Source organism: Schistocerca nitens, chromosome 8 (assembly GCF_023898315.1).
Source record: "Schistocerca nitens isolate TAMUIC-IGC-003100 chromosome 8, iqSchNite1.1, whole genome shotgun sequence".
Classification (NCBI taxonomy): domain Eukaryota; kingdom Metazoa; phylum Arthropoda; class Insecta; order Orthoptera; family Acrididae; genus Schistocerca; species Schistocerca nitens.
The window spans coordinates 244,600,350-244,625,930 of NC_064621.1; the positions used below are offsets into that span (position 1 = coordinate 244,600,350).

The 25,581-nt window shown below is 41.6% G+C and overlaps 1 protein-coding gene across 1 annotated transcript in view; it reads left to right on the forward strand.

The window, feature by feature from the left end:
* The window catches only part of LOC126199503 (uncharacterized), an 80,360-nt gene that overhangs the window by 8,460 nt on the left and 46,319 nt on the right, over positions 1-25,581 (forward strand). The window contains exons 3-4 of the mRNA XM_049936426.1: positions 6,812-7,097; positions 15,649-15,817. Of these exons, the coding sequence (XP_049792383.1) occupies positions 6,812-7,097; positions 15,649-15,817 (455 nt within the window). The remainder of the gene's footprint in view (positions 1-6,811; positions 7,098-15,648; positions 15,818-25,581) is intronic.

Consider the following 25,581-nt stretch of genomic DNA (forward strand, 5'->3'; position numbering starts at 1 on the left):
CATGCTGACTGAGGATCACATACGGCAACGAGTTGATGCTTCCCACGCATTTCTTCACCGCCTTCCAGCCGAACACGACAACTTTCTGGACTCAATTGTTACGGGTGATGAAACCTGGGCATACCACTTTACACCTGAGACCAAGCAACAATCACGCCAGTGGTGGCATCCTTCTTCGCCAAAGCCGTGGAAATTCAAACAAACACAGTCTGCCGGTAAAGTCAAGACAACCGTTTTTTGGGATCGGAAAAGGGTATTGTTGGTCGACTTTATGCCCACTGGGAGCACAATTAACGCTGACATGTACTATGAGACTCTGAAAAAACTCAAACTGGCAATTCAGAACCGGAGAAGAGGAATGTTGAGCAAGGGCATACACATTCTCCACGACAACGCTCGCCCACACATCTCTCGGCAAACTCTTGCTCTCCTGCAACAGTTTCAATGAAACATAATCACCCACCCACCCTATTGTCCTGACTTAGCGCCCAGTGACTATCACATGTTCCCTAGGTTAAAAGAACATTTGACAGGAAAGCGATTCAGCTGCGACGACGAGGTGAAAGAAGAGGTTCATAACTTTCTGAACAGCATGGCAGCGAGTTGGTATGACATGGGCATACGAAAACTGCCACAGCGTCTACAAGAATGCATCGACAGAAATTGTGATTATGTCGAAAAATAGCTAAATGTTGAAGCTATAAACTGATGTAAACCATTGTAGAAATAAACAGGTCTATGTACGTATGAAAAAATAGGAGACCTTACTTTTAGGATTACCCTCGTAAGTCTTTTGTTTATTTTTTTATTATTTCCTTTCATGTAATTGATACAAATTATAAAAATGGATGTATATATATACAGGGTGAACATTATTAAAACCGACAACTGTAGGGACGGATTCCTGACTGGAAATGGAAGAAAAAAGGTCCCATGAGCATATGTCCAGAAATACAGTGCTGCCACGGTAGATCGCCCTGACGAATGAAAGAGTTCCTCTGACCATGTGCCGTGTGTTCATAGCGTTTTACATGCTGTTTGATGACGGAGTGTACTGTAAGCAGTAGAATGGTCCGGTGTTCATGTCGGGAACAAGCCGAGATGGTGTTTGTGTACGACCGAGCAATTGGAAACGATCTAGAGGCAGCACGTCATACACCAACCACATCACACAACATTCTTGGGCATCTGTGTGGTCATGGGTGCCTTCAGACAGACGAACGTGCAGGGAGGTGGCGGGCTGTGCATACACATATTTGGAGCAGCAGATAATATTGAAATGAAGCTCTTGGTAAGTGACCCACCAACATGCTGTATGTAAGTACGATTATGTCTATCCTGCATGACAGGTATGTGTGAACGCGTTGCATCCCATGGAGACCACTTCGAGCATCTGTTGCTATGTGGATACGATGCAGCTCTGTACTGTGTTCTGGGACGATTTGTTGTCGTTGCCCGAACACCGTCCATTTACAGATACATGTTCATAGGACCTTTTCTCCATCCATTTCTAGTCAGGTGTCTGTCACTGAAGTTTGTCGATTTTATAATGTTCACGTACGTACTTTCATGTACGTCTGTTTGAGTCCTCCCTCGGGCATGGGTGTGTGTAGGTTAGTTTAAGTAGTGTGTAAGTCTAGGAACCGATGACCTCTGCAGTCTGGTCCCTCAAGAACTCACACACATTTGAACATTTCGTACGTCTGTTCCACATTTCCTCCTAAACCACTGAATCAATTTCAACCAAACTTGGTACACACATTATTTATTGTCTGGAAAGAATCGCTGTGGTAGTAAGAACCAACAACCTATCGAGGGGGTGTGGGTGGGAGTGAAAAAGCAGTGTCGCCCACAACGCGAGAATACCCATACTTTAGACACCCAGTATTAGAGAATGAGGGCATTTAGAGACTTGCAACAAACTTTACAATAATTTCAAACCTTTACGAACCTTTTTATTGCTGACGGCACTCACAAAATAGTAAAAGGAGAAAGTTTATCACTTTCTACATTTTCGCTGTTCATCCACTAAAACTGCCAAATGAAGCATGACGTTTTAATTTATTAATTCTTTACCACCCACTGTATTAGTGACACATTTTCTCATATAGTATTCACATATACCACTGAATGTACCAGAAAAATTACTCCATTGTACGGCACTTAGTTCTGGAGATATGGCATCATAAACACTGAGATGGGTGAAAAACTGCCGCATTTTGCAACAGCTTTAAATTTATTACCTCTACTCGTAATACTTTTCGCGGACCGCTGAATGTACGTACAAAAATGTATCACTGTATGACACATAGTTCAGAAGATATGGCGTCAAATACTGAGATGCGAGAAAAAAACTGCAGCATCATTCATGACGTTTTAATTTATTACTTCTTCACTACTAACTCTATTCGCAACACATTTCGCAGATGGTATCCACATATGCAGATGAATGTACCAAGAAAAATATATACTTTTACGACACATACTTTAGAAAGTATGATCTCATGAACCCTGAGATGCATGATAAACTGCCGCATCATACAAGATGTTTTAGTTTATTACTTCTTTGATGCTAATTTTGCTCACAACACATTTCGCAGATAGCGGGCACAAATGCCACTAGATGTACCTGTTCAATTACATACACCCATACATCAGCACACGACGTCTTAAGCATTGAGTGGCGCGAAAATGAAACTGCAGGGAGAAATTCGCTAGACATAGAGGTGAAATATGTGTACAAAAACGCATAAAACATGTTAAATATATGTGAAATATATCTGTCATGTGCATATGGGAAACCACTGGAATGATTCTAATTAAACTTGGTACACATATTTGTTACAATCTTTTAAGGAACACTATAGGGGTAAGAACTACCAGCCTCGTATTGCAATGAGTGTGATAACGAGGAGAGAGAAGTAGGACGCGAATAGGAACATATAGAGAGTAGAAAGGAAGAGATAGCGTCAGACAGGACGAGGAGGAGATGGACAGAGACAGGAGAAGGGGAAGTGGACGGAGTGAGGGGGAGGAGGAGCTGGACAGAGAGACAAAACAGGATGAGATAGAGAGAGAGAGAGAGAGAGAGAGAGAGAGAGAGAGGAGGGGACAGATAGAGATGGGGGGAAAACAAAGGAAAGGGGAGGAGATAAGAGGGTGAGAGGAGACGAGGAGGCAGACAGGAAGAGGGCAAGCAGAAAACGGACAGAGAGAGGGGGAGGAGGAGATTGACAAAGAGAGGTGGAGAAGGAGAGAGAGAGGGTGGAGGAGGATACTGACCGAGGGGGGAAGGAGCAGATGGACAGAGGGGAGTAGGGGGAGGGGGAAGCAGATTGACAAAGAGAGGACGAGTAGATGGACGAGAGAGGGACAAGAGGAGATGGACAGAGAGGGGGTGGTGGAAATTGGCAGACAAACATCGAAAGAGGAAATGGAGTAATAGGCCAGGTACTCAGATAGTTTCTTATAATATGCTTGAGAATTTTTACACAAAATTGAAGATATCAAGAAAGTTGTCAAATTATGAGAATTAACAATACAAAAATGACATAATTAAGGGAGAGTCACTGTACGGGGAGAACATGAATAATAGCACAAATTGACAGGAAGTTCGTGTTAAAATTAAATGTGCACGGCAAAACAATTAAATCTAAGTGAAAACACAACTATCAAATATATTTAAACTTCTGTCAAAATGTAATATTTACTGACATACAAAGGCACAGATTAATGATAAAGTTATACGTACAACGTTTAACACGCAGCTTATGAGATGTCGATAATGACAAGAGTCCAACTAAATCCGTGTCGGGGGATGGGAGTTCAAATTCCTACTTGACTGGGGCGTTAAATTGTAATGTATAGTTAATGTAAGCTCGTGGTCTGAAGAGACCGGATTCAGTGAACTTGAACTATCTGACCTTTGATATCAATCCAGTTTATGTCTCTGGCTAACAGCCAATGTATAAAACTATGCAAAGGCTAGAAAATAGCGAATATTGTTGCAAGTGTAAAGGAAGATTGTAGTTGAAACTGCCTACATTACCTCAGTGGAATGACACCCTGGACAAGTAAAGGCTGTGACAGAACTGAGAACTGGAATCATGTCATTCCGACTTATGTAGGATATCTGTCACAACAAGTAATGCATCTCAATCTAACAATAAATTATCTCTGGGATTATAACTGAAAATATACCTACCCTCCAGTTTAGAAGACAATGTTGGCATACATGCTTAACTTGTAGTACTCGATCTGTTGTCTATATATTGAAGTGACATTGTGTAGTATAGTCACAGGTACTGAATATGTCTATTTTGATGTTCCAGTTCTGAACTTCATGTGCAGCTCATATGTAAAGTTCAACAAAAGTTGTGCATCGTCCCTTTATTTCAAAATTTGCGACAGAGAAAAAGAAACCGGCTTTGAAACCTGCGGATATATTCATTTTGCAAAACTTTCTGATCATCAAATAAAAAAATGTCGTGTGTCTAGGGCCTCCTGTCGGGTAAACCGCTCGCCGGGTGCAAGTCTTTCGATTTGACGCAACTTCGGCGACTTGCGCGTCGTTGGGGATGAAATAATCATGATTAGGACAACACAACACCCAGTTACTGAGAGGAGTATCGAACCCAGGTCTTTAGGATTGACATTCTATCGCTCTGACCACTCAGCTACCGGGTGCAGACAAATGAAAAAAGGAAAAAAAGAAACATTTGTTTAACGACAAAATCGTCTGTTTCCCCCGGGGTATTATTCACAGCACTCCTGAACAAGGCCAGTACGTGGTGTAACAACCCCTTACTCGGATGATGGCTTGAATCCGGTGTTGTATACCATCGATGAAATCATCAACCCAATCCTCGTCCAGATTGGCCCACTTTTTAGTGGTGTTACACAGAGTGCTTGGTCAGTGTCGACGTCCAAAAACAACTCCTTTCAATCGATCCCCCACGTCTTCGATTTGGTTTATGTCCGAGGAACAGGCAGGTCACTTGATTCTGGTGATCCTAGAATATTGAAGGAACGTGTTCACGAGATCAGCATGATAAGCACACGATTTTTCATGAATCAAGGTTAAACCGTTACCATAATACTGGCGATACGTTCCCACTTTTGGTTGCAGAATATCGTCCCTGTACCGGAGTGAGACTGCCCTCAACCATCACAAGAGCCGTTCTGTAGTCTCGTGTAATGCCACCCCAGAGCATCACTCCAGTACATCTTTGATATGTATGTGGCACTCTGTGTTGCAGGTGTTTGATAATGCAGGGTTGTCTCCAAACACTTTGTTTGCAACTATCGTGGTACGAACAGATCAGAGTTTCGTCCGTAAACAATACTCGAAGCCAATTACTGAGCGTCATTTCTGCATGATTTCTTACGCTTCGGTAACGCAAAACATGGTGTTGTGGTGTAACACATGGTGCTCGTCGTGAAGATTCGCATCATGCAATCGTCTTCTAACATTTGATACGGTACATGGCATCCTGTAGACTCTTCGAACGCCAAATTCAGTTCTGGCGCACTCAGCCCACGGTTTCTTTGACCCAAAAGTCGTAGATACTGCACAGTTTTAAGCAAGGCTGTCTCTAGCAGCCGTATATAAGCTTCAACGGAGAAATGCCACAGTAAACCGGTTGGAAATAGTTTTTAATACATTGACCTAGGTTTCGGCACTTCTATGGATGTCCTCGTCATAATGGAATTTTAACAACCGTAATGTTACTTGCCAGCATGCAGTAGTCAAAATAACGAGCAGACACGCTCAAGTTAAGAATTAAGAATTAAAAATGTTCCAGCGTTCGATACGTATAACTTGTAGTGAACATCAGACCGTTGTTAAAATTTCATTCTGAAGAAGACATTCGTAGAGGTATCGAAACCTAGGTCGATGTATTAAAAATTATTTGTAGTCGGTTGGCTGTTGTATTTCTCCACTGAAATCACAGATATCGATCATCCTGTGCACATGTCGAGCGTGGACAGGCTGTGTTAGTCTTCAGTAGTACCTGTCAATTGGAACCAATTCCATGTCCACACCATATCATTTGACCTTAGTGCCCACTTCGAGCAGCGTGAATGGTTGATAAGCCTCCTGCTTGTAACGCGATGATATGGACTGAATTGTTGGTCACGATTGTCCTTCATGGTATGACGGATATTCACTCAACTGTTCCACAGAAGTCTCAAGTGCGTCCCTACTGATGCTCTACTTCCAATTGAAATGCTGCAGTCCATTCGAGTGCGTCCTTCCATCCTTAGGTAGCGCTCGTGGTAACTGTATGCTTGTATGGATACATTGTCAGGGGTGACCTTCTGAACGACACAGGAACAGTCAGAATAGCAACACACCTGCGTGATATATCGGACTGATGCAAAACGTTCAGGAGCAATAATCAGCTATTATACTTTCTCAGCCGCGAGGGTTTAGCCGAGCGGTCTAAGGCGCTACAGTCATGGACTGTGCGGCTGGTCCCGGCGGAGGTTCGAGTCCTCCCTCGGGCATGGGTGTGTGTGTTGGTCCTTAGGATAATTTAGGTTAAGTAGTGTGTAAGCTTAGGGGCTGATGACCTTAGCAGTTAAGTCCCGTAAGATTTCACACACTTTCACACTTATACTTTCTCCTTATTCTGCAATGACTATCTGTGACTTTTCTGACTGACATATCTCAATTTTGTTTTTTAAGAAGCTGATTTTGTTACCGGTGTTAGGGCAGCATTTACCTCAGTCTTGTAGATCCTTGAAGCCATTTAAAATAACTACACAGATGAATAAAAAAAGCATTGCGGTTATCTTTTCACTACAGAGAGCCTGCGCCAAGCGCTACAGGAGCTGAGGCCAGTAGCGGTGCTATGCGAACCACAGGCCACCAAGTCCGTTTCCGACGCCAGGCCGACTGGCTGCCCCCTCCTGGTGTTGGGGACTGCCGAGGCAGTGCCTGATGCTCAACACCTGCTGATGAGCAGAGCCCAGGGGCTGCAAGGAAACAACACGGCTCCCGCCGTCGCACTCCTCACGTCTGGGACCACAGGACAGCCCAAGGTCATCCGGATACCTCGCCGCAACATGGCCCTAGCGATGCTCATACTTACGTAAGACGGATACCTGCATGTATTTAGCATTTTCATAATTGATAATATGTTAATAAACTTAGCGTAGAGAATTCTGAATATTGCAGTATTCAAATATATTAGGATTAGGTGAGGTATCGCATGTTACTTAAAAATAAACTTTTAATTTATTTTTGTAGCCTAAATATGCACTGAGGTGACAATAGTCAAGCGATACCTCCTAATATCGTGTCGGACCGCCTTTCGCACGGCACAGTGCAGCAACTCGACGTTGCATCGACTTCGCAAACCATTGGAAGACCCCCGCAGAAATATTGAGCCAAGCTGCCTCTACAGCCATCCATAACTGCGAAAGTGTTGCCGGTGCACGATTTTGTGCACGAACTGATCTCTCGATTGTGTCCCATATATGTTCGATGGGATTCGTGTCGCATTATCTGGATGGCCTAATCATTCGCTCGAATTACCCTGAATGTCCTTCAAAGCAATTGCGAACAATCGTGGCCTGGTGACATGGCGCATTGTCATCCATAAAAGTTCCATCGTTGTTTGGGAACATGAAGTACATGAATGGCACCAAATTGTCTCCAAGTAGCTTAACCGTTTCCCATCAATGATCGGTTCAATTGGACTAGAGGACCCATTCCATCCCACACAAAACACAGCCCATACCATTGTGGAGCTACCACTAGCTTGCACTCTGTCTTGTTGAAAACTTTGGTCCACGTCTTCAGGTGATCAACGCCACACTCGTGCCATCAGCTGTTATCAACTGAAATGGAGACTCATCTGACCAGGCCAAGGTTTTATAGTCATTTAGCGTCCATTCGATATGGTCACGAGCCTCGGAGAGGCGCTGCAGGCGATGTTGCGCTGTTAGAAAAGGAACTCGGGTTGGTCTTCTGTTGCCATAGCCCATTAAAGCCAAATTTCGCCGCACTGTCCATATTCTTAGGCGAGCGGTCTACGGCGCTGCAGTCATGGACTGTGCGGCTGGTCCCGGTGGAGGTTCGAGTCCTCCCTCGGGTATGGGTGTGTGTGTTTGTTCTTAGAATAATTTAGGTTAAGTAGTGTGTAAGCTTAGGGACTGATGACCTTAGCGGTTAAGATTTCACACACATTTGAACATTTGAACTGCCCATATTCGTCGTACGTCCCACGCTGATTTCCGCGGTTATTTTACGCAGCGTTGCTTGTCTGTTACCACTAACAGTTTTACACAACCGCCGCTGCACTGTGACACTGTGGTTCTCGGAATACTGAATTCCCTAACCATTTCCGAAATGGAAGGCCCCATGCGTCTAGTTCCAACTACCATTCCACGTTCAAAGTCTGTTGATTCCCGTTGTGCTGCCGTAATCACGTCGGAAACTTTCCACGTGAATCACCTGAGCACAAATGACAGCTCCGCAAATGCCCCGCCCTTTCTTGCCTTGTGTACACGATACTACCGCCATTCGTATCTGTGCATATCGCCATCCTTCGACTTCCGTGTGAGTCTAAAGATTTCGCTAAATTGTATCATAAAACATGGAAAACCGAACTTATAAACAAACTCTCTTCATTTATCTGGGCTGCAACCCGTATTGTACAATATTCATGAAATTTCATCACATTAGACAGGAAGTCTTTTAGGGATCTGCCACCATGTTTGGCACTAAGGAGTTACGCTTGTGTTGGTCGCCAAACATTTTCCTTTACTTTTCCTCCTCGTGGCTGGTTATGATATCACCAAAACTGTAACATGAAACAAAGTAGAGAAAACTTCATATCAAAGACGCAGAGAAGCTGAGTTAGACACCTTGCTTTGGTAGCCAGTATCTTGCATCGATGAACATTATTTTATAACATCAGTGCTCAAACTGGATCATGTCGTATAAATTGTAACGTGGTATGGAGATGGCTTCTGAACTATAAATATTTTCAGCTGTTGTGCTTTTCTTTTGTAATTGAATGTACCAGAATCTTAATATTTAGGGATGTCGATAAGAACTGCATCGTGACAACTGTCTCAGAATATATGCCATAAAGTTACTTATGTTTTCTCTTTGCGCCACACACCATTTCAGATAAAGAAGTGGTACCCTACTGAGCTGTTGTAATAAACTTTCCTGCCTCTTTCCCTATTTTATAAATCTTACGCTTCATCACTTACTGTCATGTCCGACCCCGGTAGCTGAGTGGTCAGCGTGACAGAATGTCAATCCTAAGGTCCCGGGTTTGATTCCCGGCTAGGTTTGAGATTTCCTCCGCTCAGGGACTGGGTGTTGTGTTGTCCTAACCATCATCATTTCATCCCTATCGACGTGCAAGTCGCCGAAGTGGCGTCAAATCGAAAGACTTGCACCCGGCGAACGGTCTACCCGAAGTAAGGCCCTAGTCACCCGACATTTACTTACTATCGTGCACGATGCTTCTTGATGGTTAGTTGAAACGTTATTTGTGTTATTTTTGAATGTGTGGTGTTGGAAGTTTGTTACTCAAGTTGTAAAGAATTTCCCTGGATGTAATTTACTTAAAATGTACCGCAATTGCCAAAATTGTAATGTAGATGCATTTACGGTTCCATACTACAAATTTTTCGACCGTCGCTCATTATCCCTCCTAGCTGATGTACAGTGTATGAGTTTTAAGATTACATGTACCTCAGCTACGTGTTGACATGTTACTGACATGTCTGTTGTGATTGGCATTTGGATAACATCTCTAGCGCATTCTAGTGACAAAGATGGTTTCCTTGTAACATGCTATTGGTCATGAGTCAGTTTGGGCACTGATGTTATGAAGAAGCGGTTACAAATGGCAAGATGCTGTGTGACGACGCATGACGTGTTAATTAGCTTCATTGTATCTTTCTATTGAACTTTTCTGTAGTTTTTCTTATGTTGCAATTTTGTACCACATATCTGTGGATGATGATACTGCAACGCGTCGTCAGAAGCGAAAAATAAAGGAAACGTTTTGGCGACCGATACAAGTGTAATTCACTATTCATGAAACTGTTGCAAGCTGTTAGTGAATGCTTCTTCTCAAACTTGTCAAAGTATTGTACTGCCCATTTTTGGATATCTATTGAAATCTGACACAACAGTTGTGCAAACAGTCGATGATGGAGTGATAATTGCTTGTCTTACTCTTAAACAGTAAGGGACACTAAGATGAAACGATCCAACGACGACGAGGACAGTACATATGGCCCATAAGCTTGCTTCAGGAAAGGATGGAGAAAAGAATCCATTGTGTGCTTTACAAAGGACTCAGCCTAGAATTTGTCTTAAGTGATTCAAGGAGACCAAACAAAATCTAAACCTGCATTAGGCAGGAATATGAAACCCAGTTCTCCTGAATACGTCTACAAATCAAGTTGATGCAACATGTCCCTATGCCGATCGTTTGCACAAAATATGAATCTCATAATACGTCTCAATGAAATCTGAAGACACTGTCCATTTTTTTTCTGTTCATCAATGTTTGTATATCACAAATTGGGATCAAATCTTACTGATACGCCCGCTAAACCCGCTGGGCAGAACAGGTAATTAGGATTGTCGAAAAGGCCAAATAGGTTGTGGTCAGTTCCACCTTCTAATTGTAATTTATTGTAATTTAATAATCTTTACAAACAAAGGGGCACTTAGCCGGACCTTTACCGAATGCAACTTTTTTACGGCTGAAGGCCTCCAAACAAGAAATCTTAACAAATCAACAAGATAAAAATCCAATTAAGATAGCAATCAAGTTGATGCAACATGTCCCTATGCCGATCGTTTGCACAAAATATGAATCTCATAATACGACTCAATGAAATCTGAAGACACTGTCCATTTTTTTCTGTTCATCAATGTTTGTATATCACAAATTGGGATCAAATCTTACTGATACGCCCGCTAAACCCGCTGGGCAGAACAGGTAATTAGGATTGTCGAAAAGGCCAAATAGGTTGTGGTCAGTTCCACCTTCTAATTGTAATTTATTGTAATTTAATAATCTTTACAAACAAAGGGGCACTTAGCCGGACCTTTACCGAATGCAACTTTTTTACGGCTGAAGGCCTCCAAACAAGAAATCTTAACAAATCAACAAGATAAAAATCCAATTAAGATAGCAATCAAGTTGATGCAACATGTCCCTATGCCGATCGTTTGCACAAAATATGAATCTCATAATACGACTCAATGAAATCTGAAGACACTGTCCATTTTTTTCTGTTCATCAATGTTTGTATATCACAAATTGGGATCAAATCTTACTGATACGCCCGCTAAACCCGCTGGGCAGAACAGGTAATTAGGATTGTCGAAAAGGCCAAATAGGTTGTGGTCAGTTCCACCTTCTAATTGTAATTTATTGTAATTTAATAATCTTTACAAACAAAGGGGCACTTAGCCGGACCTTTACCGAATGCAACTTTTTTACGGCTGAAGGCCTCCAAACAAGAAATCTTAACAAATCAACAAGATAAAAATCCAATTAAGATAGCAATAAAATAATTTAAAAAAACAGCAAACATATGTAATGTGCAATACAAACGGCTGAGGACAACAATTAAATTTCAAAATTTTAGAATATATTACCATAGACTCTAAAGGCAGAAGGTCAGAATATTTAACAACAAGAAATCTTAAAAATCAAAAAGATTAACATGCAATTAAAGAGGCAAATCAAATAAATTAAAAAAGCTATCATGGCTACGTGGAAAGCCCTAAGGCTAAGCTAATAGAACATACAAATGCAAGGTGCAATACCAATGGCTTAAGGCCACAATTAAGTTTCAAAATTTTAAAATATATTACAATAATCTTTTAAAGGTAGAAGGCCGCAATGTTTAAGCTTGAAAGATAAATTTAAAATTTAATTTTGCAAAATTTTTAAGAAAAATAAAAAATAGCCAGAAGCCTTAAATTTAAGGTAGCTGACAACAGACAATTAAACACCGTTGGCACTCCAGGGAGACCGGTCTGCCCTCGTTCGCTTAGGCGAGACAGGTGGTGAGCCCAACTACACTTGATCCGTCGGAGCCCAACCAAGGGACAGCCACGGACCGACCGACAAAACGACTTGCTTGACACCAACCGGTACGTGCGAACTTCACGTCCTGGCTCGGTGAGGCACGAAGGTCGTCGCGATCGGACAGCTCCCCACACGGTCCGAAACTGCGCAGGGACCGGCAGCGGACCCAGCCGACCGCGCCGCACGGAGATATCCTCCCTGGTCCGCAACAACAGATCGACTCCTCTCAGAATGCCGACAACAGCTCAGACAGTCATCAATGGAAATAACACTAACTACACACACAACCCGACAAACACTGCACGTGACTTGAACGACACCCAACAGTAATTAAACACACACGAAGACAAATTGGGAGTCGATACACACACACACACACACACACACACACACAGCCGACTCGTGAACGAACGGCGAGCCAAAACGCGTCTTCGGTTGGACGATCGACCGACGATCCACCAAGACCGTGGCCCGGCTCAAGTGATGCGTGGCGGCAATGGTCGGGCGAGCCATGTCGACGCAGACCTCACGGCTGCTCCAACCCGACTGCACTAGTGCCGTATTGCAACTTCCCGACTGTCAGGTCCGGACTGCGCTCCAGACACGTTCCAACTGACTGGCAGACCCGAACTGGCGATCCGAACTGCCATCCGACAGCCAACAACCGGGAAGTAATAGCAGTCGAGCCAAGATACTACGAGAGGGGATATATCGATACGCGCTGCTAGCGCCGGTCACGGTCACGCAAAGCAGCAACTCAGTGAGAGTAATAATTTAAATTAGCGTAGTGAGGTGGAAGTACGTTAAAAAAAACAGGGTGTAAAATACATGCTGGCGGGAACACGAGCCACGCACGGTTCACTTACCCTAACCATATTTTTCGACAAAATTACTCATTTTAATCGCAGTTACCCTCTAAGACAAAATAACGACGCACCATGAATGAATTAACTGAATGGGACGGCAATCGGTAGATGTGATGTGCATGTACAGACCAAAAAGTTATTACAATTTCCTAAAAATGGATGATTTATTCAAGAGATAGAGAGAGCTTCATAAGTTGTGCGGGTCAATAAGGCTTTGGCTCACCTCTGACCTTTATGCAGGCGGTTATTCTTCTTCGCATTGATTGATAGACTTGTTGGATGTCCTCCTGAGAGATATCGTGCCAAATCTGTGCAAATAGCGCATTATCTAGTCAATATTCCGATCTGGCGGGAGAGCCCTGCCGATGAAGCTCTAAACGTCCTCAAATGGGGAGATACATGGGGACTTTGCGGGCCAAGGTGGAGTTTTCCTCCAGAAAGACAAACTGTAAAATCTCTTGCCTTGTGTGGGATAGCATTATATTGCTGAGAAGTAAGCTCTGGATGACTTTCCGTGAAGGGCAACAAAATGTACGCTGTGCTGCAATGGTGTGGTGAATGACATCCAAAGGGGTCCTGCTAAGAAAAGAAATGTCACCCCAGACCATCACTCCTGGTTGTCGGGCCGTATGGCAGCGACAGTCAGGTTGGCATCCGAACGAAGTCTGGTGTGTCTCCACACCCGTCTACGCTGGCCATCAGGACTCATCACTGAAGACGTCTCCAGTCAATGGAATTCCAAGCAGAAGACGCCACGGACCTGTCGCCCTCCATACGTCCCGACAACCAGGAGTGTTGCTCTGGAGTGGCAGTTCATTCCATAACAGGACCCGTTTGTTTGTTAGCCGGGACACGCTTTTAGCACAGCGGTACTTCAACGGTATATTGTACGTTCCTTTTTTTTTGCCCTTCGTATCAAGCCATCCTGGGCTAACATTTCAGCAAGATAATTGTGAGTCCTCACACAGCGAGAGTTTCTGCTGTTTATCATCGTGCTTGCCGAAGCATACCTTGGCCAGCAAGGTCTTCCTGTCTCTCCCTAATCGAGGACGTTTGGGGCGTTGTGAGCAGGACAGTCCAGACATCTCGGGATTTCGTCGATCTAACGCTACAGTTGGACAGAATTTGGCACTATATCCCTTAGGAGGACATCCAAATTCTCTATAAATCGGTGCCAAATAACTGCTTACGTAAGGGCCAGAGGTAGACCAACGCGTCTTTGACATGCTCAATTTGTGAAGGTCTTTCTGTTGTTGAATAAAGCATCCAGTTTTTCTGAATTTGTAATCATGTTTTTTCTGTGCATATATATCACATCTACCGATTTCCATTCCATTCGGATAATTTCTTCGTGATGCGTCGCTTTTTTTCTTTTTTTCTTTTCTTTTTTGTAATAGAGTATTTTCGTTTTAATCTCGGAGATAATCACTAATTTTATCCCATTATCTGTCACGACTGCTTTACATTTGTTACGTTTGTTGGTGGTTGATATGAACGTTGTGAATCGTCATCATTTTGCTTTCCTCCGATAACACTTATAAAAATTACTTACCAATTCTTTTGTATCATAAAATCTGTCCCATACACGTACATAACATCACTTTCCTCAGCGCCGCTGTTTGTCCCAATTTGAGCAAAAAAATTCTGAAATGTTATGAGAGAGTGGAGGTCCTATGTTGGTTTCTGATAATCTGAATACATCCACCAATAAATAACAGACTGTCCGGAACTAATTCACAATATTGTCACTCAGACGTTCACCAACACAGGTGCAAATGTAGACCAGTACTACTTCACCGTGGAGTATGAAATCCTGAAAAGTGTCGTACAGTGTTAATAAAATCATTTGTAACTGGTTGCAGATGTCACTCTATTTTGGTACTCTCATTTATTATAAGCAAAGATGGACTACGCTAAAAACATCTGCTTTCAAATAAAATCTTTTGTGTTGCTTCATAACACAAATACAAGGATTTACTACGCTCACTGCACGTGGCTGTATTCAGTAAACAAAATGGCTTCATGTGTTCTATGGTATGCCTGGCCTCTTGGCATGACTCTCCATGTTCATATGCGTCCAGACATTTAAACTCTTCATCCAGTTTACGTATCAGGACATTAAATGAATTTTTCAGACACACCTTGTACTTTGTAATTCAGAACGTGAGAGAACCGTATGGCACTACTAAAGTGGTTTAGAACCGGGTAATGATCTCTGATACTATGTTGTAGGGTACGTTAAGCTAAGCATAATGCTCTTCCTGGTGCAAGGATCAGATAATCGGAGGTTGGTGAACCGTTTTATTAAAGTGCCTCTGTTCACTGTCAAGTGTATTTGTTATAATTTAATGAAAAAGCCTCACAATTGTGGTATTACCCTTAATCTTAATTTTTTCATTTACCTTAAGTCTGATCTGAACTACCATATGTTTTTAATAAATACCCGAAAATGCTGAAGTGGTCTTCCAAGAGAGGAAGTGGCGAAGCTGAATTTTATTTAGTGTTGTTATCTGCGCTTGTGAGGTGGTAAACAGAATGCAAATGTCGAATGGTATGAAATATTTACGTTTCTTATTTTCTGCTTTACAAAGTACTAGTTTTTTCAAAGAGAAGAAACCAAATTTTTTTACCGTAGAGCTTCCAAGCAGCTGAAGTAGATCAGATGATCTCATAGCAGTCGTCATCTATGCTTTCAGGCGCAGCGATGCCCCTTTAGGGAAAGACGACACCCTGCTGTTCACAACCGGGTTCTTCTGGTTAAGCGGAACTCTGTTCACGTTCTGGAGCCTGGACACCGGAATGAAGTGCATCGTGACGCCGGAATTCAACCCCCAGACTGTACTGGACTACATCGAGAGATCCAAGGTTAGACATAAACAGATGAAACAGTCCCAGGTTAAAATACGGTTACTGTCCTGTAATATGTAATAGGACAACAGCCAATGTTGCCTTTCAGTCATTCAATTAATCTAAATAAAATATTACTCGACCTTGTACCACTTTATATTTTAAGTCCTCCAACAGATTTAACAGTAGTCTTGTTATATTCAGACAGAATCCGTTTCTACAGGAAACGTCTACAGATTCACACTATGTAGCAAAACGGGAATATTTGAAACATGTTATCAAGGCTTGAACAAAACACATTACTTGAAAAAAAAGTGAAGTATCCTGAAGAGGAGGAGGAAACGAAATTAAACTTCACGGGTTGAGGTATGTGAAGTCAGTGATTACAAAACTGAATTAATAGCACTGCGTGGAGCAGGGGACGAAAAGTGCTAGGCCACAAAATATAAAATTCATTCACAGATTGGATTTGCTTCGCGGAGGTATAACCTTCAAACAAGTTCATGAAACGCACTCGACGTTGCGAATGTGAACAACCATCAGCTGTATAGTGGAACGACGACAACGAAGGTTTGTGCCGGACCGGGACTCGAACCGGCATTTCCCGGTTATCGCTAGCGGTCATCTTACCATATGGCTATCCGAGCACGATTCCCTGCCGAATTCAAACTTCCACATGTCGTCAACCATGTGTTTTCTCCTGCGGCCCTGATCTATATCGTTCATACCGATCGGTGCAAAAGGCTCGTCTCGGTAGTGACGTCATTTTCGGTTCTTTATCCGAATTTCCTATTCAGTAAGCTTCTGAGACCTGTTACTGAACGGTCCTGCCGCCGACAACTATACCGAGAGGTTTTGGATTTCGGTATGACCCTGTCGTTCAGTTAGCTGTGGTTTATTTACACCCATAATTTGTTATTTTAAACATATTGTGCGGTTTTGGGTTTGGATTTAGTGACTGTGTTACTAAAGAATCACGAAAGGATGCGTCAAGTTCGAAAGTGAGTTCGTAATGGACTATTTCCTTTGTTAGAAACATGGTTAGGCTAGGTTGTTACTGTGAATGATTATAACATAAAAAAAGTTTTCGGTCACTATTCTCTCAAAATACCTGTTATTTTTATGCAATTAAGAGTTTAAAGATCATTAACTATCGAGACATCGGCTCTGCTTACGTATATTATATGAGTGTTAGCTGAAATTACTAGCGACTTCGCGTGCTCTTTTCCGTAAATGGTTTACCTATTAATTATCGAAACGCGTTAAAACTTTTAAGTAACAGTACAAAGGAATTTTGTGAAGTCATGCATTTACGCCTTCCTCCCGCATCATTCGGCAACGAAGTCAGCCTGCGTCCCACCGAATGGAATTACATAACATAAACGTTGTAGTAGCGAAGAGACAAAATGAGTAATATATGAATGATTGAATATTAATACTGTAACTAGTTTAATTTTGGCCACGATACAGTTAAGATGTATGTTCTGCATTACTGAAAGTTTTCTAACGCGTGGTATTATAGTGTAATCTGTGATGACAAATAAACCAACTGGGAAGAAAAATAAGGCGACGAACGGCCGTGGCAAAGGGCAAATGGGAAAATATATTTCTTTCCTCTTCGTGTTTGCAACACATTCTGAGACTTCGTTACTCGTCAAAGTTAAACATTTTTCTGAATTATTCGCAGTAATTTACACGTAATAGCGCGCTTACTCAGGAACGAGTATCTCCGATTTCGCGACTTCCATGTGTTTAAGAAACGAAAGATTAAATTCTTGTGCGTGAAACAACTGACAATGACATTTATACTACTTCTTGTCACAAATAAATCACTATTTTTTTTCGGAATACTTAGCGGTTTCAGAGAGTGTGGTCAGACAGGAATCTAAGAGCACAACGTAAAGTACTGCGAATGGTACTAGTAAATCGTCTTTATACTCTAGCTTGTCACAGGTATTTATCTGCGATCGAATCCTTAACAAAAGTAGACAGAGATAAAAGGTTCCCGCCACAATATTTTCAGACTATATGACCATATATGAAACATTTTGATTCATCAGATGCGTGTTATAAACTACAACGAATCCTATAGCTGCAGTCGCCACACGCTCTCGAAAAGTCGATTTTTTTAAAATTTTGTTTTTTTTTTTAACGAAATCGTTGATGTATCATATAGGGAAGAAGTTACTTCATCATTTGGATCTCTAGGAGTGAGCTGCAACTAAATTCTATGCGTTTTCTTATTCTTTGACTCCCTCTTAAATAATTTGCCAGATTCGTGGAGATGTGTCCCGTCCATGCAACTAATTGAAGGCAGTTTATTCCCATTCGCATTTCGCTTCTTTTATTTATGAAGCATCATCATGAATAAAGGAAACGAAACGCATATGGCAATAAACAAACTGCCTTCAACTAGCTGCATAGACGGAACGTACCTCCATGAATTTTGAAGTAACTAAGGAACGATGGAAAACAGAAAAAAGTGACGAATTTTTCGGGTGTTCCTATAGGTGACTTTGTTCAGTGTGGTACTACACTCCATTCCTGACTCGTATGCTGCAACGTAAAATCCAAAACAAGACGTCGATGTAAATGAGAATAAAATGACATAATGTGACATTTATGATAGTTTCCAAAACACAGTCAATACTTTATTGTTATCATGCATTCATGGAAGCCCGTGCTCAGCGAAATTTGAACAGTATTACGTACTCTAACCACACTTTCCGGTTCTGTGAAGAATGGCGCTGCAGCGCGCATGCGCGGGTCTGAGGCAGATTGCTTTCCATTGGTTGGCGCGAGGACAACTGACAACAGCTTTTCAGTTCGCTAGGACCGTTCGGCATTGCTTTTGAAATGCTTACTGAATAATGTTGGGGCTCTGTTTCGAATTTTTTTGCCGATCTGTTCGGTACACGAGCGCACCGAACCGATCGGCAAAATGGCCGAAAGATACAGAGTAGGGCCCCTGTACTCGTAGATCCATGATGTATAATCCCATTAAGGGGAGAGGTTCATGCATAAGGGACATTTCATTGTAATTCAGAGCAACATAGGCACTGAAATATCGTATCTAAACAAGTTAATTAAATCTCAACAAATGAACTTCAAACAATTTAGAATCATTATTCAATATGAGCTTAAAGAACAGCAGCGAAGGTGTTATGATTGGGAGCTAGCTGTAAATGTAGAAAAATGTGAGTTAATGTGGATGAGTAGGCAACCAGCACACAACACAAACTTGTTTAATGGTATGGAAGTGTCCTGGCAGTAAGCATTTCGGGAGGTGCATGCATTTGATGGTAACAGTGTGCAGCAGGTCGTGCACGTGCAACACAAACGAGTTCGTGTTTCTTGAGTGTGCAGCGAGCTGCGAGCTATATTTTTTGAAGAAATTATCACAGCGTGTAAGAAACGCCAGTAATTTAGCACTCTAGTCACCCTCAGTATAAAAACAGGTCGACTGGAAGGAGATATTGAATGAAATAGCAATGAAGCTTAATACTGACGACATGTAAATAGTACTGTGTCATCCTGTTCTGACAAAATTAATTCAGAAATATGTCTCGCAAATTTCTTGCCACTGGTGAAGTAAGATGCAATCGTTTGACTTGCGTAATGCTGTTTTCGTTTAAAATAAAATTTTAAAAAGCAAAAAGTTGAACTTTTACTTACATCAAGATGCCCGCCCGGTTGGCCGTGCGGTCTAACGCACAGCTTTCCGGGCGGGAAGGAGCGCCTGGTCCCGGGCACGAATCCGTCCGGCGGATTTGTGTCGAGGTCCGGTGAACCGGCCAGTCTGTAGATGGTTTTTAGGCGGTTTTCCATCTGCCTCGGCGAATGCGGACTGGTTCCCCTTATTCCGCCTCATTTACACTATGTCGGCGATTGCTGCGCAAACAAGTTCTCCACGTACGCGTACACCACCATTACTCTACCACGCAAACATAGGGGTTACACTCGTCTGGTGTGAGACGTTCCCTGGGGGGCCCACCGGGGGCCGAACCACACAGTAACCCTGGGTTCGGTGTGGGGCGGTGGAGGGGTGAAGTGGACTGCGGTAGTCGTCGTGGGGTTGTGGACCACTGCGGCTGCGGCGGGGACGGAGCCTCTCCGTCGTTTTTAGGTCCCCGGTTAACATACAATACAATACAATACATCAAGATAACTGCAAGTTTTTCCTCTGGCGATATAGTAGAATTGAAATTGGTGCAGGATTTGTCTCAAGTGTGCATAGATCTTTCTCAAAACGTAAACAAATGTAGACATGGACATTCTAGTGCATTCATGGAACTTATCAGGAACTTATCGGAGACTTTCACACAATATAGTAAACTCTCGAAACGATTCTCTCTGTTTCATTAGAATACGTGAACCTTTCCTTACAGTGAAAAAAATCGATTTTCACAAATGTATTCTCTTCCTGTACAAAATCGGACAACAATGCATTCGACTATATTGTTTGCCTGCACGTATAAGAACTACCGCTCAACGTTGTTGTTGTGATTTTAAAGAACGATTTGGTAAAAAAATATTTGGTGCCCTCACAGTGTAGCGTGATAATAAAATATCGTTCCATTTACGACTATAATCAAAAAGTTTCTCCAATTTCTGTTGTGGTTTGGCAAAATAAGCAAAACTTAACATGACATCTAAATAAAGACCCTCTATGCGTTTTCAAAAAGTCGTCACTTGTGACACTACTGAAAAAAGAAAGCTTAAAAAGTCAGGTGAAAATAAATCTTGTGTTACAATTCCTTGGGAACTCTGTAACCCAGTGTACCATTAACGATGAACAGCTGGGACTGAAATTTACCAAAGGATTTTGTTTCTAGACTTCATTATTTCTGACATATGAAAAAGTACAGCGAACAGTGCATCATCTTTCCGTTCCTGTCCCTTTACAGTGTGAGAGTGTGAAACTTCTTACCAGAAATATCTTTTAAGTTATCAGTGATACTGATGTTGACGAATGGTTGGCAAAATTCTGCAAGTCGTGAATGTGTTCAACGAAGAGAGTTTTATTGGGTCAGTTCTATTTGGCAGCAAAAATGCAACACTGTCCTATTAGGAAAAACATATCTGAAGCCTCTTTACTGTGGATAACAAGGTTACAAAAGCGTGATATTCATTACTTTATGAACCGCTTGAGACTACTCATTAAGGTTAAAATAAGTTATAAATACGTGTAATATATCTTCAGCACATTAAAAGATGTATGGTGAAGAAGTTCACCACTCCCCTTTGAAGAGAGATAGAAACAAAACTGCGTTACACTATCTGCTGCTGTGAATTATTTTCGTATTTTTCAGATGGAGAACAGGGAGAAAATTCTTTCGGTAAATTTCCATTCCAGAGGCTTACTACTAAAAATATGATGGCTTACACGATTCTGCCAAAACTGCAACAGAACTGGCGATTTAATTTGACTGCATTTCTTACCATTTCTAATTTGAAGAAGCTTAATATACTCTGAATAACGGCTACATTTATCTTGTTGGCTGGTTTAATTGTGCTTCTTTTGCCAAAACGCAGTATAAATTCAGAAACTCACCTAGCAAAAGTCAGAATCTTGAAGCAGAGTGTCTTATTAAACGACCAAAAAGCGACCATAGAGGTCAATACCTTACAGGAAACCTCGTTGAGTTGGTTTTCTGGAACATAAGACAAAATATTTCACGTTTATTTTTAAACTAGCATATTCTCTTTTCGCTAGCTACCAGTGACTTTTTAAAAATTACGGCACTGGATTTTTTTTTAAAAAAAAAAGCTGTATATCCGGCTATATTGACATACATGTGGTCAGAAGTGACTGTGCTACATAAATTCCATTTTCTTGAGATTGGAGACTGATAGGGACCTCCTCACAAGTCTCACGGAAAATTCAATATCTTCGCTGAATTTCATTTGCAGCAACGTATGGTGTAATACGCACCAAATGCAAAATCACTGCGACACATACTTTTCATTGCAAACTTTTTCGAGTTTCACGCAGCTTCTTACTTAAATGCGAAAGTCACAATAATACTGCAGTGCTGTTAGCAGTGCTGCAATGGGTGACGTCACGGCATGTGTTTCTTGAAGTTCCAACACACTAAAGCTAACAGAGAAAAAATTCTACATAAAATTACAAACTTAACTAGGAAAGAATAACTAACCAAAACGATTAAGTGAAAATGGCCTGTAAATTTACGCACGCAGACTGACTAAATAAAATTTCGGACAGTAATGATATACCCACGAACTCGTAACTCTGTACTGTAAGAATGAAAATGTCTGACAAAGAAAAGAGATCTGAATTGAAATTTACCTGAAATGATACTGATAATAGTTTTGAAAAACAATGCTTAACTGTAAATGATCTTATTGTCCTGACTGAGATGTCAAATTGGCCCTAAATTTTTTTCGTAACTTAAACTTGTGGCTACCGAAACTCGGTACTGCTCAGAAGTGTTGAATATTAACATGCAGCACAGCAGCAAACCACCTAAAGAAAAGAAAAGCCTTGCCCATGTGTAAAGCAAGGAAAAGCAACTATCATAAGCACATCATGCTTAGTTCTGTGTTCCGCTGAGTGCAATTTTCAAGAGGAGACGGCGGAAGAAGTTGAACTTACTGAATGATGTAGTAGAGATTACTATTCAAAAACTATATTGTGAAACTCTCATCCCTTAACAATTACAACAATCTATACAAAGTTAGCTTCTTATAATATATAATTCTGTCGTGTAATTAGCTAATGAGATGGTAAAAGAGTAGTAAATCTACAACTATGAGTGCAAGCCAACTGAGCAGATAATTTGCTCCTTTAATCTCGTCTCAACAGTCAAAATAACTCACCCGAACCAATCATCAAAAACCCTGCTAAAACATGCCCTTTGCAACCTCATCGTAAATCATGCACAATCAAGCAATGCAGCGACAATTTTACCAGAATACCTTCACACTTCTGCTGCGTTTGCATCACTGTGGTCTGCTACTTACTTTCAGGCCGCTCAGCATCATGACCAACACCTGACTGTCTGACTTACTTCTCACTGAATGTTACGTTGGAAACCCCCCTCCTCCCCGTTATGCCAGAAATAATTTGCAAGGATGTTTCTTGCTAATAGCAAGGATTGTAGGACAAATTCCCACACAGAAATTCACAGAAAAGATACAAAAAATAAAATTTACGGCGAAATTCTGAACAAAGGTATAAGTAGATTGTCTTACTGTATACTATCTTCTTCATATAGCTGTGAAAATTGCTTCGACTTGTAAGAAAAAATTACGTTTCAAATACACAATGCAGTAGTAATAAAATTAGGCTTTTGATTACGTGAGTTATATAAATACTTTTCAAATACATAATACAGTAGTAATAAAATTACACTTTTGATTACGTGAGTTATATAAATACATAAGGTATGGCGTAACCAGTAAATATTTGAGTAATGCAAAAGACATAGCATAGTATGAAAGATATTCAGCAAGTGAAATTAAAGGAGACCACTCTGTTCAGGGAGGAAAGTAAAAGTGTAGCGCACAGTTATCACAACATTACACATCTAGATTCTGAGAGTTTACAATCAAGAATGAGAACTATATCAAGTGATGAAACAGTACACATGTAGGAACTAGAGGACCGAGTCAGGAAGGCAGTTACATGATATTTCCTCCACTGAAAAACCATGTAGCATCTTCTTCGAAACAGCAGTAACTGCCCCATACATAGAAGAAGTAACATTGGTGCAGGAAACACATCACGTATTTGTAATAGGTGTAGACTCAGCAAGACAGGTGGAATGTGTTCGTTAGCGACATCCCAGAAATCCATTAGTCGCAGTAGTGACGCATATGCTGATGGCTCGTTGTTCCACCATACCAGTATTTCAGTTTGTATTGCCTTGAATCTCCAGTTTCTCTTTGATGACAGCACAGGTCATCGTATTTGTATATTAAATGACACATCGCCCAATCCGTTGGTTCATTTGCAGTGGCGGCAACATTGTCGTCTTAGCATTGTTGTTCTTGTGGTCTTCAGTCCTGAGGCTGGTTTGATGCATCTCTCCATGCTACTCTATCCTGTGCAAGCTTCTTCATCTCCAAGTACCTGCTGCAAACTACATCCTTCTGAATCTGCTCAGTGTATTCATCTCTTGGTCTCCCTCTACGATTTTTACCCTCCACACTGCCCTCCAATACTAAATTGGTGATCTCTTGATGCCTCAGAACATGTCCTACCAACCGATCCCTTCTTCTAGTCAAGTTGTGCCACAAACTCCTCTTCTCCCCAATCCTATTCAATACCTCCTCATTAGTTATGTGATCTACCCATCTAATCTTCAGCATTCTTCTGTAGCACCACATTTCGAAAGCTTCGATTCTCTTCTTGTTCAAACTATTTATCGTCCATGTTTCACTTCCATACAAGGCTACACTCCATACAAATACTTTCAGAAACGACTTCCTGACACTTAAATCTATACTCAATATTAACAAATTCCTTTTCTTCAGAAACGCTTTCCTTGCCATTGCCAGTCTACATTTTATATCCTCTCTACTTCGACTATCATCAGTTATATTGCTCTCCAAATAGCAAAACGCCTTTACTACTTTAAGTGTCTCATTTCCTAATCTAATTCCCTCAGCATCGCCAGACTTAATTCGACTACATTCCATTATCCTTGTTTTGCTTTTGTTGATGTTCATCTTATATCCTCCTTTCAAGACACTGTCCATTCCGTTCAACTGCTCTTCCAAGTCCTTTGCTGTCTCTGACAGAATTACAATGTCATCGGCGAACCTCAAAATTTTTATTTCTTCTCCATGGATTTTAATACCTACTCCGAATTTTTCTTTTGTTTCTTTCACTGCTTGCTCAATATACAGATTGAATAACATCGGCCGGCCGAAGTGGCCGTGCGGTTAAAGGCGCTGCAGTCTGGAACCGCAAGACCGCTACGGTCGCAGGTTCGAATCCTGCCTCGGGCATGGATGTTTGTGCTGTCCTTAGGTTAGTTAGGTTTAACTAGTTCTAAGTTCTAGGGGACTAATAACCTCAGCAGTTGAGTCCCATAGTGCTCAGAGCCATTTGAACCATTTTGAATAACATCGGGTAGAGGCTACAACCCCGTCTCACTCCCTTCCAAACCACTGCTTCCCTTTCATGCCCCTCGACTCTTATAACTGCCGTCTGGTTTCTGTACAAATTGTAAATAGCCTTTCGTTCTCTGCCACCTTTAGAATTTGAAAGAGAGTATTCCAGTCAACTTTGTCAAAAGCTTTCTCTAAGTCTACAAATGCTAGAAATGTAGGTTTGCCTTTCCTTAATCTATTTTCTAAGATAAGTCGTAGGGTCAGTATTGCTTCACGTGTTCCAACATTTCTGCGGAATCCAAACTGATCCTCGCCGTGGTCTGCTTCTACCAGTTTTTACATTCGTCTGTAAAGAATTCGCATTAGTATTTTGCAGCTGTGACTTATTAAACTGATAGTTCGGTAATTTTCACATCTGTCAACACCTGCTTTCTTTGGGATTGGAATTATTATATTCTTCTTGAAGTCTGAGAGTATTTCGACGGTCTCTTACATCTTGCTCACCAGATGGTAGAGTTTTGTCAGGACTGGCTCTCCCAACGCTGTCAGTAGTTCTAATGGAATGTTGTCACTCCCGGGGCCTTGTTTCGACTCAGGTTTTTGAGTGCATATTAGCATATTGAGTGTCTATCTCTTCCAGAACAGTTGTGCGTGTGCTTTGGTGATAATGATTATCTCCCTGGCAAGTTGAGCAAAGCTAA